Source organism: Molossus molossus, unplaced genomic scaffold, assembly GCF_014108415.1.
Source record: "Molossus molossus isolate mMolMol1 unplaced genomic scaffold, mMolMol1.p scaffold_m16_p_17, whole genome shotgun sequence".
Classification (NCBI taxonomy): Eukaryota; Metazoa; Chordata; class Mammalia; order Chiroptera; family Molossidae; genus Molossus; species Molossus molossus.
In genome coordinates, this window is record NW_023425352.1 from 31,464,691 (window position 1) to 31,483,684 (window position 18,994).

An 18,994-nucleotide genomic window follows, 5' to 3' on the forward strand; every position below is an offset into this window, starting at 1 on the left:
TTGCTATTCTTCACTGTGCAATACATCTCATCTTCATTGCTTCATCATCGAACAAGTTGCACTATTTTCATGGGTTAGTGGTTGTAAGAATTGTGTGTGTGTGTAATTAAATGTACAATAATATATTTGTAACGCCTAATATATCTTCTCTTATTTTGTCTAATATATTGGGTAATATGAGTGTAATGGTGACTAAAGGGTGTTATTTCATGTCAAGAGGGTTCTAATAATGTTAAACACATTTAGAAGGTGGTAAACAGATTTTCTATGCTCTAACAGAAAATATTTGATTTATAAATAAAGAATCCTACTTTGCGAAAATTCATTTACCGCAGTAGAGTCTGGAACTGATTAACTGCGATAAACGAGGGTCAACTGTAGTCTAGTCTCAGTCCCATCTTACTCAACACAGGTGACTCAGTTGATCCCTCCTCCTCCTTAACACTATGTATATACTTTGCCTCCTAGGACCCCACACTTTGCTTTCTTCTTATCTCACTGACTCCTCCTCCTCAGCACCGAGTTCCATTCTTGGTCCTCTTCTCTATCTATACTCATCCCCTTGATACTCTTAATTGCTTAAATATGATCTATATGCTGATAATTTCTACATTCACACATCCAACTCTCAGCTGGACATCTCCATCTGGATGTCTCAAAAAATAGCCTGCTGTCCGGCCAGTGTGGCTCAGTGGATTAAGCATCGTCTCCTAGACTGAGAGGTCCCTGGTTTGATTCCCACTTGGGGCACATGCCCGGGTTTCAGGCTTAATCCCTAGTAGGGAGTGTGCAGGAGGCATCCAATGGATGTTTCTCTCACATCTATGTTGCTACCTCTCCCTCTAAACCAATCAATAAAAACATATTTTTAAAAAAAATAGCCTCCTGATCTTCCACCTCCAGACTTTTCTGTATGATTGGATACTATCTTCATCCCTCAAGTTTTTCAAATCAAAATCTTAAAGATATCCTCTAAGACTGACTTAACTCCTTAACTCCTTTTTCTTTTATGACCTCCACACAGTTCATTAGCAAATTTGGCTCTACCTTCAAAATATAAGCAGAATCTGCCCAGCCGGTGTGGCTCAGTGGTCGAGCGTCGACCCATGCACCAATAGGTCGCTGGTTCAATTTCCGGTCAGGGCACACATGCCCAGGTTGTGGGCACAATCCCCAGTGGGGGGCATGCAGGAAGCGGCCAATCGAATATATATAAATAACCACATTTACTGCCACTGCTGCCTTGGTGCAAACCACCTCTTGCCTGGACTACTGCAACCACCTCTTAACAGGTCTGCTTTCAATGCTACTCTGAGTGATGATTTTAAGCACAAATCAGATAATGTCATTCCTCTACTCAAAACCTTGCCTGAAATGGGTCATTTCTCTAGAGTAAAAGCCAAATCCTTACAATAACTCTCTGAGAACTGCACACCGTGTCTGTGGCCCATGTCCAGCCCATGCCCTCTCTGAACTCTCCTTTTCTCACCACTGTCCAGCCACACTGGCCTCCTGACCATTTCTCAGCATGGCAAGCACACGCCTACCTTAGACCCTTTGCTCTTGCTGTTCCCTCTATCTGAAATACTGTTCCCTCAGACATGTAATTAGCTAACTCCTTTACCTCCCTAAGTCTATTCAAATGTCACTTTCTTAATAAGCCCTACCCTGAACACAGACTTATTTTAAATTGTATCACCTTCCCACTGATGGCCCAATTCCTCTTACCCAGCTCCACTCTCCCTTTTTCTATATAATTTAACACCTCACTTATTGTCTGCTATGTTGCCTAATGTACCCCAGGTGCCCAGAATAGTACCTGAAAAGAGTAGGTGCTCAGTGAATATTTGTGGAATAAATGAGGACACAATGGTTAAGAACAGTCGGGGGGGGGGGGAGCAAGATTCTAGGACCTACAAGTGCACTATTGTAGTCAAGTCAGAAATTATTCTACGTTTTCAAATAAAGCAATGAAAGAGATTCTGAGTTTACCAGTAATTTTTTTTGACAACTAAAATGAGTTAACTCAATATAAACTAAAATCTATTTTAGTTTTCTAAAATACAATGATAATTTTCTGTTGAGTAAAGAAATGTCAGTGGTTGAGCCTCTGAGGGAACATAGCTTTTGTTTACTGGTATTTAATTTTTAATATAATACAGTAGTCTGGTAAAAACCAGTGTGTTATGAAGCATCAGTGTATTATGAAGCATCAGTAGTTATAAAGTCTTCAAAGTACTAAAATGGAAATTATCTTTTGTCTTTCTTACAGGTTAGACTGTATTTAGACTGTATGTATTCTTAATATTTACATTCAACCTTTCTGCTAGACCTCCCCTTTTTTTCAATTTATGACTTTTATTTTTTTCACCCTCTGGATGTATGACGGTCATTGCTAACTTTCTAGCCCCTAAGCCCTCACTTTCACAATAAGAAACATTTACTTTCACTCCTTAGCTTAGAAAGTGCCCAAGCTTTGGTGGTAGACTTGTGATGGGTCAGAATGTGTGCGGGAGGGTTGGTGGCATTAATCCACCTGGGCATCAAGTAGTGGGTCAGCCAGTCAGCCCGGCCTGGGTAGTGGTGTTCAGAGACTTGATGGTAGTAATAGTTTTTTTTAGTTTTAGGAGTACCGAAGGGAAACATTTGGGCTGCAGCTGCCATCACTGCGTTGTCAGCCTATTCCTGTAAAATCCTAAACCAGGAATTCCAAACTGGGGTTATGCCATCACGGAGGGCTTCTTTCAGTCACTAGAGAATCTCTTTAGGCATGAGACTGGAGTCTTCAAATCTCTCTCAGATGTTTTTCTATCCCATTCATGGGAATTCTCACATCTGGTGGCAGAGACAAGTAATGGGAGCAAAATCTATGATCCAGGATTGTGACTCTCAATTCAGGCCATTGGCAGCAGTCGTTAGATCTGCATGGAGAACATCAAACAGAGTTCCTTCAGAAGCTCTCCTCCTCAGCCTTGTGAAAATATATGTAACCCTGTCTAAATTCATCTGAACCTTCTCCAGAGATTACCACACTACCTGTGTTCTTCTGAATGTAGTTGCAAATTACATACATACCCATTGAAGTGCAAACTGCTATAATGTCGTAAGCTTCCAAAGAAAATGTGACTTCATCCAAGACCTGGATACCTTCCTCTGAGTTAAAGAGGACTTCATGGTATTTGCTCCCAATATGATTTGTCACCTTTCCGGCAGCTAATAAATCAGGATTGTTTTCCATGCCAACTGTAAAAGTCTGAAGAGGGTTCTGGACTTGGGCCTCTTTTAGCTGCTTCAACAGGGTGGCAGCAACCAAACTGAAATCCAAGTGCCCTAATAAAAGATAGCCAATCCTTCTGTCTGTCATCAAATGTTTCTTAGTGGCACTGTCAAAAAGGGTCTGGAGGCTGCTCTTCACGGTTTCTCTCAAAGCCTGGGAATAATTTCTCATAAGGGCATGCAGAGGCTCATCTCTACCGTGATAGTTAACCATTTCCACCCAATGCAACTTTGCCATTTGGCTTTAAATCCAAAACTTCGTAATGTCCTGGGAAAAAAGGCTCCACGTTTTTTTTGTTTGTTTGTTTTTGTTTTTTAAAGAGGTGTGGAATGCTTCAAGTTCACAAAACCTTTGGCTTCTGAACACACAGTCAAAAATCCATCTTCTGTCATAGCTTTAAACAAAGGTCTGATTCCATAGGTATCTCCACCCAGGAACACTTGCTTATTGGCTGTATCCAGTAAAATAAATGTAAATACTCATCCAACATACAAATCATTTGCTCAATTCCTCCTTTGTCATAAAGATGAAGGATTATCTCACTATCCACTTTGGTCTGATATTCAAATTCAAAATGGCACTGCAGCTTCTGGTGGTTATCAATTTTTCCTTTATAACATAGCCACAAATAAGAATGTTCACTCAAACTGGGTGCATTTCAAACAGCTGCTCAGCCACCGCCAACCAGTGAAATCCAAAGCAGCAGTTGGTATATCCATTGACATTCTCAAAGCAAAATGCATCTGGACTTCTGTGTGCAACTCTCATAGCACTCAGACACTGAACAGAAAGGCAGTCGTCACTGGCAAAGAGGGCCCAGATGCCACACACGGTACAATGAGGCAAAGGCTCTCTGGGCATGAGCAGTTCGGGTGAGTAGGTGGTGCGGGCACAGTGACATGGGGGCTGTGAACAGCAGGTGAACAGGGCCTCTGCTAGACTCAAACATACCTGTACACTGACCATGATTTCTAATTCTGAATATGTATTTCAGGTTACATATTTTCTTTCAATCTGCCACTGGTATCAGTTCCAACTCATTTTGACCTAGATGTAATTTACTCTCAGAAGCCAATATGAAAGACAATTACATTTTTTTTATCTGTTTTGTCTTTTAGTGTCCACTATGATGCTTTGCTTGCTCAACTGTTTAAACATTCTTTACTATTTGATGCAGTTACTTTCTGTGACACACCAAAAAAAGTATTTTTGGCTGATCTGACAAAAAATACATATACAGTAATTTTGATTCATTCATACTGAATGGCTATTGTTGTGTTGGCTGTTGTCATTTTTTTATTTGACAGTCTAAGGAAAAAGAGGTCAGTGCCCCTGACTAAACAGTCAGGTACTGCATGTTTTAAAAATTCTTGTGGCACACAGGTTGAAAACTGCTGATCTAAGAACCATACATCACATATAATTCTTCTTTAACATTATTACTAAAAATAGATGACATGCAGATTGATTAAGACCCATAATTATTCTTATTTAAAAAGAATCAAAATGAGCACTATAATCCCTTTCATGAATAAGTAGTTTCTGCCAAAATACTGTTTGAAATTTGTAGCATGAGTATACAGTGACCTTATTTCTCATACAACCCTAAAACACTATATCCGTACCCACTGAGACTTTAATATAACTTCTACTTAGGCCTTTGATTTTTTCATTAAAAAAAGATGAACAATTTATTTAAACTAAACAAACAAAAAAAAACCAGTTCACCTGTTTCTCCTCTGCCTCTGGCAACCACCAATCTAATCTCTGTATCTATTTAAACCCCAAGTTTAGGGTTTAAAAATTATTGTTTTTAGATTTCACTTATAAGAGAGATCATATGGTATTTATCTTTAACTTAATTTCACTTAGCATAATGTCCACTGATGTCACAAATGGCAAGATTTCAAATGGCATTATTTTACTCTTCCTTATGAGTGAATAATATTTCACTGTGTGCATGTGTATGTGTACCATATTTTCTTGATTCATCCATCATTGGACACTTAGGTTGTTTCCATATCTTGCCTATTATAAATAATGCTGCAATAAACATGGGGCGTTCATATATCTTTTTGAGTTAGTGTTTTTTTCTTTGGATAAACACTCAGAAGTGAAACTGCTGGATCATATGGTAGTTCAATTTTTAATATTTTGAGGAACCTCCATACTGTTTTCCATAGTAGCTGCACCAATTTATATTCCCACCAACAGTGCACAAGGGTTCCTGTTTCTCCACACTGTCTTCAACATGATACGTCTTATTTGAAAATAGCCATGCTGACTGTTGTGAGGTGATATTGCATTATAGTTTTGATATGAATTTCCCTAATGACTGGTGGCATTGAGCACGTTTTCATGTTCCTGAGGGCCATCTGTATGGCTTCTTTGGAAAAATGTCTATTCAAATCCTCTGCCCATTTTTTAATCAGATTGTTTTTTGGCTATTGAATTGTAGGAGTTCTTTCTATATTTTGGATATTATCCCCTTAACAGATATACGATTTGCAATTATTTTTTCCCATTTAGTAGGCTGCTTCTTCATTTTGTTGATAGTTTCCTGTGGTGTGCAGAAATTTTTTAGTTTGGTATATTCCTACTTATTTTTGCTTTTGGTTAGATTCAGAAAATCATCACCAAAACCTATGTCTAGGAGCTTACCTCTCCTTTTTCTTCTAGAAGTTTTATGGTTTGGGGCATGTTTACTTTCAAGCCTTTAATTTGTTTTGAGTTTACTTTTGTGTATGGTATAAAATAGTGGTCCAGTTTCATTCTTCTGCTGTGGCTGTCCAGTTTACCCAACACCATTTATTGAAGAGGTTATCCTTTGATCATTATATATTCTTGGCTCCTTTGTTATAAATTAATTGACCATATATACATGTTTATTTCTGGGTTCCCTATTCTGTTCCATTGATATACGTGTCTGTTTTTAGTCCAATATCACAGTTTTACTCACTATATCTTTGTAACATAGTTTGAAATCAAGAAGCACGATGCCTCCAGCTTTGTTCTTCTTTCTCAAGACTCCTTTGGCTTTTTGGGGTCTTTTATGGTTCCATACAAATTTTAGTATTATTTGTTCTATTTCTGTATAAAATGTCATTGGAATTTTTATAGGGATTGTCCTGAATCTTTACATTGCTTTAGGTATTAAAATGTAATGATGTTAATTCTTCAATCCATGAGCATGAAGTATCTTTCCATTTATTTGTGCCTTCAATTCTTTCATTAATGTCTTACAGTTTTCAACATGCAGGTCTTTCACCTCCTTGGAGAATTTATTCCTAGGTATTTTATTCTTTTTGCTACATTGCAAATGGGGTTGATTTCTTCATTTCTCTTCCTGATAGTCTGTTGTTAGTCTACAGAAACACAACAGATTATTGTGTACTGATTTTGTGTCCTGCAAGTTTACTGAATTCATTTATTAGTTCTAAGAGTATTCTGATGGAATAAAAAACTTGGATAGACCTTAGATTTTTTATTCTAAAAACGGGTCTTAACTCTAAAAATCAAATTTTATAAAGAGTACATTAGAAAGTTCAATTTATACCTCTTCTTTATTATAATGGCTATTATTCAGGATAATATTCAGACCCTGACTGGGTATACAGTCATGAAAACAGAGATAAAGAGGCTCATTATATATACATTTTAAATTCACACGTTGTTAAAGAAAATTTAGAAAATATAGCCAAGCAGAAAAAAAAAAAAGCAATTAGGGAAATGACAACTTAATATGAAGTTGTGCCCGAGTCAGCTGTCCAGGATTCAGAACCCAGCTCCAGCACTTAATAGCTGTGTGATTTAACCTTTCCACGTCTTTGAAAAACACTGGAATGTGAATCTGAAATACTCTGCCTCAAACCTTCTCATGGCTTGTGCCTTCCTATTATTTTGGTCTCTGCTCAAATGGTAATTCCCAGAAAAAACCTTCCTCTGTTTTATTTTTCCTCATAGCATTTGATACACAGCATTTGAAAATATATTGTTTATTCATATACTATCTGTCTCTCCTATTAGAACACAAATCCTAGGAGGGCACAGATTATGCCCGTCTTGTTTACTGTTATTTCCGTTGGCTAGAATAAAAACTGGCAAAATATAGGTGCTAATAAACATTTGTTGAATGATTAAATAATACCACCTAACTAGAAGGGTCCTTAAGACAATGAAAGTAAAGCTCATGATCCTAAATATAATATTCAATAAATAATAGCTATTAAGTTAACGCTTTAAAAATTTTTTTTTCTTTATTGATTTTGAGAGAGAGAGGAAAGGAGAGGGAGAAAGAGATGGAAACACTGATGAGAAAGAACATCGACTGGCTGCCTCCTGCATGTCCCCGATTAGGGATTTGGCCCACAATCTGGGCATGTGCCTTGACCAGGAATCGAACTGGTGACCTCTTGGTGTATGGGTCGACAGTCAACCACTGAGCCATATCAGCCGGGTTATTAGTTTAATCTTTCATTAGCATTTATTTTAATCACTGTATGATTAAAAACACAAACTGCATAGTTCAAGAGTTGCTAGTATTATAAATGTCTGGTCCAGAGCAGAGTTTGGCAAACTTTAGTGCAAAACAGAATCACCTGGACAACTTATCATTACACAGATTTCTGCTCTTCTTACCAGAGATTCTGATTCAGTAAGTCTACAGTAAGGCCCATAGATACGCACTTCTAACAGGTTCCCAGGTGATGCTGCTGGTAATTGCTGCTAGTCTGGGGACTGTACCTTGAATAGCAAGTATATGTGGCACAGATTTTAAATTCTGAATATCAATGTATCAGAAGTTCTCTATAACTTAAATATTTGTGTATTTATAATACTTGTTCAAAAACAATAAATGGTTGGTAGTACTTAAATTTCACCATTTTAGGATTAAGTTATTCCTTCATTCTTTCATATTATCACATAAAATCACCAAGCCCCTTAATTGTCACAGCAACTATATTTAATTATCAATTAACCCTTGCTCTCTGCATCAGTTAAAAACTAAGAACAACAGCCCTGGCCAGTTTGGCTCAGCGGTTAGAGCGTCAGCCTGCGGTCCGGAGAGACCCGGGTTCGGTTCCCACTAAGGGTACGTACTTCGGTTGCAGTTTGTCCCCGGCCCTGGTTGGTCGTGCGGGTGGCAGCCACTCGATGTGTCCCTTCACGTCGATGTTTCTCTCTCTCTCCCTTCCTCTCTCTCCCTCCCACTCTATCTGTACAAAAAATGGAAAAATATCCTCGGTGAGGATAAAAAAAAAACAAAAAAAAACTAAGAACAACAATGTAATTTTCCCCAAAGAATTCATTCTTAGGGGATTCATGCCATAATCTCTAAAAGGACAAAAAGAAGAAAATTTTTCTATCTTGTACCACAGAATTCTGTGTCTAAACCTTCCCTTTTCTCTGAGATAAGAATAGTCAGATCATTAAAGCAGACTCTAACCACAAAAGAGTTAAAAACCAATGCACTGTATTCACATTTTTATTGCTGGAACAAAGCTCCTTTGTTCTTAGTTTAAGTGAAAAGTCTTCCATTTTAAGTCAACAACCTATACAGTTACCAGCAAATACACTCTTAAGTAACTTCAGAAGTTCCTCAGGACCCTGGTGCAAGAGATACAGCATCCCTTAATTGAGAGCCACCAATCTCTAGTCCCCACTCCAGCATCTCTCCCTCTCCCTACCTAAGATCCACAAGACTCCCACCTATATTTCAGAAGACAGTTTTTCAAAATTCTTAAATCCTAACCAACACTGTCTACATGCCTTTCAAACTACTTATCACACATTTGAATCTCTGAATGGAAAAACACACAATAAAATGATCAACTGACTGGCTATTTATTCATGTAGGTTTTCCTTGAGCACTCAAGTATCAGGCACTAAGAATACACTTGACCCAAATCTGTCTGTGGTAGCAGGTGGGTGGCAGATCTTGGAGCAGATGATTTTTGAAGAATGGGTAACTGAGCAGTGCATTCATTCCAACAGAGCAAGCTGCTAAACCAAGTATTTGCACATGTGTGTGTTGGATGGTGGGACAGAAATCAGTCAGACCTAAGTAGCCTTCATTTATCCTGAGGGCACTAGGGTATCTTTAGAAAATTTTGGGTCAGCTGCAGAGTGAGTGATGAAGACAGTAAGATGTATAATGATCACCTGTTAGGTCTATGACACCTGTTAGGAGTGGACTGCAATGACTGGTGAGAAGTAATGAGGACCTGAACAAATAGTCATGAGGGAAGGAAGTGAAGGGACAGATTTAGGAGATATTAAAGAGCAAGACCAGTCAGGAGTTTATCATTGTTTGGATCGTGAGGGTAAAGGGAGCCAAGTGTGGGGCATATTTCTTGTTGGAACAGCTGGGTGTTAGAATTCCATTCACTCATTTTTAGGTATGTTGAATTCCAGGTGACTTTAGGACATCAAGTGGACACCTAGCAGGATTCTGAAGCTCAGAGGAAAGGACTACGCCAGAAATAAAGATCTGGGAGATATCAGCCTAGGTAGTTGACATCTCTGAGTAGATGAGTTCACACAGAAAAGAAAGATCGTCCGGCTGGTGTGGTTCAGTGGTTGAGCATTAATTCATGCACCAAGAGGTCGCTGGTTCGATTCCCGGTCAGGACACATGTCCAGGTTGTGGGCCTGATCCCCAGTGAGGGGCATGCAGAAGGAGGCCAATTGATGTTTTCTCTCACTGATGTTTCTATCTCTCTCCTCCTCTCACTTCCTCTCTAAAATCAATAAAGGAAAAAAAATTAAAAAAAAAAAGATTGATCCAAAATACATGTATAGAAATTTCTTCTTATCTTATGAGTTTTGCTTGATAGAGTTTTAAGTTCCAAATTTCTCTCTCTCTCTCTCTCTTTTTTAAAACCACTCTACCCTAGTGGCTGGTAAAGGCTTGACACCTAATTATTTATTTTTAAAAATTCAACAATTATTTGTGTGAACATGTTTATTTCCTTAGATTTGTTGAATTATTAAAATTATCGCACAGACTTGTAACCATAGTAAATGTAGACTTAGTTCCTCTAGTATTAACTGGTCTTTTAACACTAGAAACTAACTTATGTTTTAAATTTTTACCTCATTTTAAAATTTTATCTTTGTATAGAATTTCCTTGGCCTGCTAAAGGGAAGTGGTGTTAGTAGGCATTTATAAGTTTTTTCCCCCCACTCCATGCCAGGAGTCTGGGACACAGCTTGCCCTGTGGGCTCTGCCTCCCCCTTCCTTCTGATTGGCTTGCCCCTTTCTCCTCCTTCCACCTAGCTGAAGTGCTAACAACCTCAAGGGCTGCTGCCCTCAGCCATCCTGATGGTCCTGTGGGCCCCTCATTCTACATCTACAGGAAACCAGTCAGTGTTAGCTCCAGAATTGCTCAATGAGAGAATGAGAGAGCAACACCTCTCTCATTTTAGAACAGAAAAGAGTTAACTTGTCTTTGAAAAGATTTTGCAAGAAGAGTAAAAGATCTTTATTTATCCATATCAAAGCAGGGAGACCACTTAAGAATCCCCACTTCCCACCCCAGGGCACTTCTGCAGCCAGGCCCAAACACTAATGTCCCTGCCTGAGAAGGCCTAGGGCTTATGGCTTTAGGAATTTCAGAAAACACTTTGGCTTCTTTCTTCTGTAGCATTCAATTTTACTGCAGTCTCCTGACACATACCTGTTATTTTATTGTTTCATTATTTTTATCACATATCCAATTTTATTTTATACATTTCTTTTTTTTTTTTTTTTTTTATCCTCACCTGAGGACATTTTTCCATTTTCTGTTCAGATAGAGTGGGAGGGAGAGAGAGGAAGAGAGAGAGAGAGAGAAACATCGACGTGAAAGGGACACATCGAGTGGCTGCCACCCGCACAACCAACCAGGGCCGGGGACAAACTGCAACCGAAGTACGTGCCCTTAGCGGGAACCGAACCCGGGTCTCTCTGGACCGCAGGCCGACGCTCTAACCGCTGAGCCAAACCGACCAGGGCTATTTTATACATTTCTTAACTTGATTACTTTCTTCACTTGACCAGAAAGTCCAGAGGGCAGATTCCATGTCTGGTTCTGCTCACCAATAATAAAGCTCCATTTATATGTTTCAAACTGGAACACTAAGACCAAAATCTTTATATTTATAATTAGTTTTCATAATAATTATATTATCATAAAATTACAGTCTTTGTTCAAAGTTATCTTAATAAGATATTATTTTTATATGACTAAGCAAAGATTGAAAACATTATGAGGTATCACAATGTCACTTAACACTTCTCACTTTCCTTTTGTCCCATTTGGCCATCTTACTTTTTTATTTCATACTACTCCCAAATCACAATACTACTATCTCTGTCCACATTACATATAGGAAAACCGGGTAACATCGAAGATCTAACCAGTGACTGAGAAACACTGCTTTGTGGTACTATTCATTTTATCAATACTAATAAGGAAATATTTTGCAAGTGGGATAATTTTTTCCTTATTATAAGCCCTAATATAACTATAAAAAAAAATACAAATTCCAAGGACTGGAACATGCAGAGAGATTAACAGCACTATAGAATCCTCAGGTATCCTCAGACACTGGGTTGAGTATCTGACTCCATCATTTACTCTGTTTTTGTCCTTTGTTGATGATAAAAGGCGACATTTGTGATTTACCACTATCTTTTAATCACACTTCTGCTATTTTCATTCTCTCTCAGTAAAGGGGCTTGATGACTTCCAAAGGACTTTTCATGCCAGAATGGCTTGTGAAGTTAAACTGTCACTTACTTCTTTATACCTTAAATTGCTGTTGCAAACATAAACATACCCTTGCTTATAAACTGATTATTTATACTTTTAGAATATTTTGTTTTTCCTCCAAAAAAGTGACATTTAAATTCTGATTTCATTATGCCCCAAATATTTTTCCTTTGAGAAGAACACATATAAAACCTGTATTACACAGGTAGAAAGAGAAGAATGTGTGCTTTTTTCTCTTTTCCCAAACAGAGATGGCAATTATTGCTGGAGAGAACCAAATATAAAAGCAATGCACACCTTAGAAGCAGAAAAGCCAAACAGACTGTTGACCATGTCCAGATACCAGGCTTGGTATAGTGGGAAATATAGAAGTACGTATAAGATAAAATCCTCACTCTAGAGTAGCCACATCCTATGTGCTCTTCCTCCAAAATATATCCACAATTCAATCACTCTTCCCCACCTCCATCTCACTCCTCATTACCCTAGGTGAAGGCCCTATAGTCTTTCAGCTGACCTGCAGCAACAGCCACCTAACTGATTTGCTCTTCCTTGAACCTGCCAAGGGCATTCCCACCTCAAGGCTCATACTTCATTTTCCCTCTGCTTGGAATGCTCTTCCCATATATTCACAGAGCTCAATTCCTTCATGTTTCTGTTCAAATGTCATCATATCAAGAGGTAAACCCTGACACTCTCTATATAAATAACCCAATCTCCCCCATCTACAAGCTGCCTTTGTTCTTCGTCATAGCATTTATCACTAATGTGACACATGTTTATTATTAGTTTCCCCTAAAACTTCTTGAGAGTAGAGATTTTCTTACTATCTTGTTCACTGCTGTATCCTCTGTGCTTAGAATGGTGCATGGCACATAGTAGGTATTCAGTAAGTATCTGTTGGATAATAATTAATGATACAAGGCAATAGTAAATTATTATTTCAAAGGAGTTTATAATTAATTGCCAACTGAAGAGCATGGGCCAGAAATACCCAAAGGAGTATACACCAGCATCACCTAGAGAGGTTTTCCAAAATATACCTGCCCAGACATCACAACACCCACCAAACCTCTCCAGGTGAAGTATATGTATATGTATGTTTAAACAACTTCCTAGGTGATTCTTTTGTTTTGTTTTGTTTTGTTTTATTTGTGGTAAAATACATATAACATAAAATTTGTCATTTTAACCTTTTCCAAGTGATTATATTTTGCACCCTGTTTAAAACTACTGGTATAATATGTCAGTTCAGCAGAGGGAGTATAGCTGAAAGGGAGGATTTAAAAAAGAAAAAGAGAGCTTGGCTGGTGTGGCTCAGTGGTTGAGCATCAACCCATGCACCAATAGGTCGCTGGTTCTATTTCCAGTCAGGATACATGCCCAGGGTGTGGGCCCGATCCCCAGAGGCAGCCAGTTGATGTTCTCTCTCATCAATGTTTCTATCTCTCTCCCTCTCCCTTCCTCTCTCTCTAAAATCAATTTAAAAACTTTTTTTTTTTTAATTAAAAAATACAAAAGAGAAAGAGAGACCATTTTATCTTAGAAAGAGCAAGGGCTTGAAGTTGAATGCAGGTCCACTACTTATTAGCTGTGAGACCAGGCAAGTTACTTAACTCTAAATTTCCACACCCACAAAATAAAGATAACCTTTATACCCTCTCTTTCTTCCCACATCCACTCCAAATTGCTCTAAGGCTACTGTAAAACTAAAATTAAATCTAGTACATATATTAAGGATCTACTGTTGTGTACATAATGGGCATTAAACTAGTACTAGAATTACTTTCATTGAAATAGAAAAGTAAATTTATTTTGGCAGAACCACAAAAATATGTAAAATCCTGGCATAAGTGGCTATAAAAATTTATCTTCCTCTACTGATAGGGCAGGTGAGAAAGAAACTTGTTAGGAGTTTCATAGATATGATCACCTCAGAACAGTGATTCTCAAAGTGTGCCTCACAATCACCTAGTGAGCTTGTTAAATAAATAATGATGGCCCCACTCCCAGATTTTCTGATTAAGTAATTCTGGGATGGGGCCTGATAATTTGCATTTCTAACAAGTTCCCAGGTGATGCTGAGGCTACTGGTCATTAGTCTAAGAGAATAAAGTTTTGGTTATACAAGATGAAAAAGCCCTGAGATTTACTGTCAGCATGTTGCCTATTGGGAACAATAATATGTTGTCTACTTAAAATTGGCTAAGAGGGTATATTTAATGTTAAGTGTTCTTACCACAAATAATAAATAAGAGGGTGGGAGGAAGCTTTGGGAGGTGATGAATAGGTTTACGGCATAGATGTGGTGATGAATAGGTTTTTGGCATAGATGTGGTGATGTGGTGGTGGTTTCATGGGTGTATACTTATCTCTAAACTCATCAAGATGTATACATTAAATGGGTACAGCCGTTTGTATGTCAACCATACCTCAACAAAATAATTAAAAACGACAACAATGAATTAAAGTATGCATATTCTAACAAAACCTGACATTAATTCTTTCAGTATAATTTTTAAAAAATAAAAAACCTAGTTTACTTTTTAAAAAACTATGACCAATAATATGCTTATGATTTTAGAACATTTAAAAATCAGACAAAAGTCAACTATTATAATTTAAATAAGAATAATTTCATGCCACTGGTATCCCCAAATCAATCCTGTAAATATATTTAAAGTTAAGATAATTCTTAGAATACTCATTGTTTTAAAAGTTAAAAACTAGATAAAAACAAAATGTGGTAATTTTTAAAAGAGCAAGTGTAACCCATAACTTCTGATGGGTACATGACAAGATTACTCACAGGTATGGAGGCATTCGGTCACTGTAGTTGGCTTGATCAGATACCCTTTACAGATATAGCAGGTGATATAAGGATTGAAATCTTTCACCAAGTGTTTCCTTTGGGTAGCCATTCGTAGTTAGCTAGGGCTGGCTTCAGTAGTTCAGGTAAAGAAGGGTATTAAGTGGATGAAAGTCTGATCCCAAGAGCTGGTATGGAGTTCCCAACTGGATATCCTGAGGCATGAGAACTAACATCCAGATCTATCACAAGATTGCTGGTCATCACTCCTTTTGGTGGTTCTGCTTTCCCATGCCTGTTTTCACAATAATTTTAAAAGATAAGAGAAAATGGTGTTAAATTCCTCATACTGTATTAATACAGTTATATTAGCAACAAGTATTACATGTTCCAAATTGGGTAAACAGGTGAGGAGAACATTGCCTTCACTGTAACATTAATTTGTAAACCTCCTACAATTTAATTCAGAATAATGACAAACCCATCCAATTCTGAAGCCTCAGCTATCCACCTCTATACCAATGACATCCAAGACTATTAACTCCTGTTTTGACATCTTTACCTCTTCAGTATTATATTTTCACTGTCTGCTTGACTGCTCTGTTAGTTCCTGGTAATACAAGTTAAAAGATTCAAAATTGAAGTCATTATTGTCCCTATCAAAATGGCCCCTACTTCCATTCTGTACCCCATAACCCAGTCAGTAGTCAAATCAAGTTATGTCCTTTTCATTTCCAACCACAACCATCCCATCCACCTTCAGTCCATCTTATATTCTGCTACCAGGTTTGCAAAGAATGCCAAAGACTGCAAAGGAATGTCTGTGTCTCCTCTTTACAAACAGAAAAACGTTTAAGTTTCTTAGTTTGTCATACAGGACCCTCCACAGGCTGACCTTAACATACCCTTCAACCCTCAGGCAAAATGAAAGGATCACTCCCCCTCCCATAGTCCATTCTGCAGGCTCTATACCCTCTATCCAACAAGCCCTTCTTCTCCTCTGTGTAGATCAGAGATTTTCAACTGCAAGAGACACACTGGTGTGCCACAAGAATTTTTAAAACAGGCAGTACCTGACCATTTAATCAGGGGCATTGACCTCTTTTCCCTTAGATTGTCAAATAAAAAAGTGACAACAGCCAACACAACAATAGCCATCCGGTGTGAATGAATCAAAAGTATACCTTTTTGTATGTGTAAGATGCCCCCCCAAATATAGTTTATGGCTGCTGCAGGATTTCAGTAATTAGTTTATGTATGCCATGAGATAAAAAAGGTTGAAAATCACTGGTCTAGATCCCACCAATCCTTCAAAACCCTTCTTCAATGCTATCCTCAGTGTAATCTGTCCATGGATTTTTTTTTTTTTTAATGTCCATGGTTTTTAATCCTTACTTCTCTCCTGTTACCTTTTCCTCTTACATATTTTGATTTATTGTTATATTCACTCTTTATCTCCTCTATTAGACTCCTTGTTAGGAACTGGTCGAATTTAGTAAATGTATATATAACCTGGGCAATGTTACTTATCCTCTCTTTAAAAACAAAACAAAACTGTAATATGAAAATAAGAATGCCAGCCTCCCAGATTGGGGAGGATTAAATGGACAATGTACATAAAACTAGCACAGTAAAAACGGAAAGTCCTTAACTTTTTTCCAGGCACCTTTAGCATAGTTGACTTGTACATAAGGTTATTGTTTTAAAAAAGTTTTAAAGGTTTCTTACAGCAAACGCATCCCTCTTAGAAAACACGACGTGAAAAAGGTGTTGATTTCCTAAGTTTAGTTCTGTAAACAGGAACGTTTTCTCGACCTGAGCCGTTCACTCATAGGTAAGTATACGTGGAGAACCGGAAAGGTAAAAGGCGTCGTTCCATCCCCACACCGCCATTGACAATGTGCACGGAATAGGTTCTGCATGCAATCATCCTACCCGCTGGGAAAACTGTGTGGAGGGCGTAGCAGCGAGAGCACAATGGACAGACAGGGGTCTGGGCTCTGGTCCTCAGCTCTGTATGACCTTCAGCAAGGCATTTCATTTCTGGGCGTCGGTCTGCGCCCTCCCCTCTCTACAGCGGGAGTAAGGGCCCTGCCTTTCCCACAGGTAGGCTCGCCTGGAAGCGCCAAGTAAGAGAAAGTCCCCCAAAGAAGGAACGCACGCCGACCTGGGGCGGTATTAAGGTCGTCAGCCAGGGCTCTGTCACCAAGACGGAAAGGAAGCAAGTACGTGCAGTGACAGCGCAGGGGCGGCAGGGAACTTTTCTGCGTCCTCCAGCGGCGGGACCGGCAGTACGGCCCTGGGCGGTCCAGGCACAAGTCCGCCCCGCCCGCCCCGCAGGTGCCCGGGCCCCGCGGACGCGCACCCCGCCGGGCCCCCGCTGCGCTGGGGAGGACTCGCCGCCTCTCCCCGCCCGCCGCCCGCCGCCCGCCGCCCCCTCCGTCCCAAGGGGAGGCCGCGCCTCCGAAGCCCCCACGCCCCGGCCGGCCGCCCCGGCCCACTAAGGACTCTCCCGGTTTCAGACGGGGCGGCCCGAGGCAGGTGCCTGGAAGCGCCGGTGCCGCCCCCCCCTCCGGACACAAACTTGGACAGGGAGCGCGGGGGCGGCGGGGTCCCGGCCCCTCCGCCGCTCTCAAGCCCGCCGGGTACCTACCCCGCGGCCGCCGCCGCCGCCGCTCCTCGCCCGCCAGCGCGCCGGCCTCACAGGGAAGGAAAGTGAAAGAGAAACAGCGCCCGCCGCCTGGCCGGTCCCGGCGCCCCGTCCGCCCTCCCCCTGCAGGCGGGAGCGCGCCGGCTCCGCGGGGCCACTCGCTCGGGCACGATAGGGCGCGACGGGCCTCGGGGCCCAGAGCGGGTGCCGCCCCCAAGGGCAACTCCACCCCCTTTCAACCGCCAGCGCCAGGGACTGGCCCCGCCCTGGCCCCGCCCCCGGCGCCCCGCCCGCTGGCCCCGCCCGCTGGCCCGCGCTCCACGCAGGTGCGGGGCCGCCCCACCCGCCCTGACGCTGCGACTCCCGTGTGACATGTAGCTTTGGCCAGATTTTATCTCGGTTCTTCTCTCTACCACCAACACCTCCCGGTTGTTTTCATCATAACAATGTCTGGTATAGTTTGGACGGTTTTAAAATCAACGGTCAGTGTAGAGAATGAGTCACCCTGCGAAATTATCTACGGGGCTGCGTCTTCCCCACCCCCAAGCTAGTCCCACCTGGGCCTAGAGGAGGACGAAGACATCCTTCTATTTGTACCTTATTTAAAAGTACAGACTACGTGATTGTTGACAACTGAAGCACTCGGAAGCACGGTGGGGGTGGGGTTTTGGGAAAAGGTAAATAGTTACGATAGTAAAGGTCAAAACAAAACAACCAAAAACTAGTTATCTTTCTAGTGGACTTTGAGATCTACAAAAGACCATTCATTGAAGAAAAAAAAAGTTTATTCAAAAGCATGCATTAAAAGATTCCTCTAAATCACTCAATCCTATTCTGCATTCTACAAATTTACAAATCTCTACTACAACCACTATTTTGCTAATCACAAATTAGACCTGGTTATTTGCTTCTTAGAAGATTGCAATCCAGTAAATCCCAGGGTAGCAGGGAAAACTGTCGTATCCACCCCAAAAACAAAAGTTAAAACTAACATCCCAAAGGGAATCAGCAAAGGGCAGCTTTCAAGCTTGTGTAGAATTAGAAGAATAGGTGTTGCGATTACATTATCTTTGCTTCTGTAGAAGAGAAAGCAGCGATGGTTAGTTAGGGAGTTGACAGTAGTGGAGGGGGAGGGGGAAACCAATGTAAAGTATTTGCTTTATCTCCAGTTGACAGAAGTTACCTTCCTTATTATCAGAGTGACAGACTGTGAAGACCACTCTAGTGACAAACCAATGGACCCAATGACCACTAATTCAGCAGCCGAATAGCTATTCAAAGATCCATTTCAAATTTAAAATACACCAAAAGTGGACCAGGACAACTTCTTAAAATATCCAATTTATAATTAAACTTATGTAGAGTGTACATAACATTTAAAAAGTACCATTTTAAATATCATAGCATGAACATTACATTTTTGGAAACAATATTCAATTACCACTTTTTTTTTTGGTACATGCCCCTATCAGGAACCGAACCCGGGACTCTCTGGTCCGCAG

At 40.0% G+C, this 18,994-nt stretch overlaps 1 protein-coding gene across 5 annotated transcripts in view; it reads right to left on the reverse strand.

Moving 5' to 3' along the window:
* Nucleotides 1-17,664, reverse strand: part of PCGF5 (polycomb group ring finger 5) — a 71,725-nt gene extending 54,061 nt beyond the window's left edge. For all 5 annotated transcript variants that reach the window (XM_036265006.1, XM_036265004.1, XM_036265005.1 and 2 more), the window contains exons 1-2: nucleotides 17,496-17,664; nucleotides 14,843-15,137 (exon numbers count right to left, since the gene is read on the reverse strand). In XM_036265006.1, coding sequence (XP_036120899.1) covers nucleotides 14,843-14,954 — 112 coding nt within the window. In that variant the 5' untranslated portion in view covers nucleotides 14,955-15,137; nucleotides 17,496-17,664. The remainder of the gene's footprint in view (nucleotides 1-14,842; nucleotides 15,138-17,495) is intronic.
* Nucleotides 17,665-18,994: the final 1,330 nt, after the last annotated feature.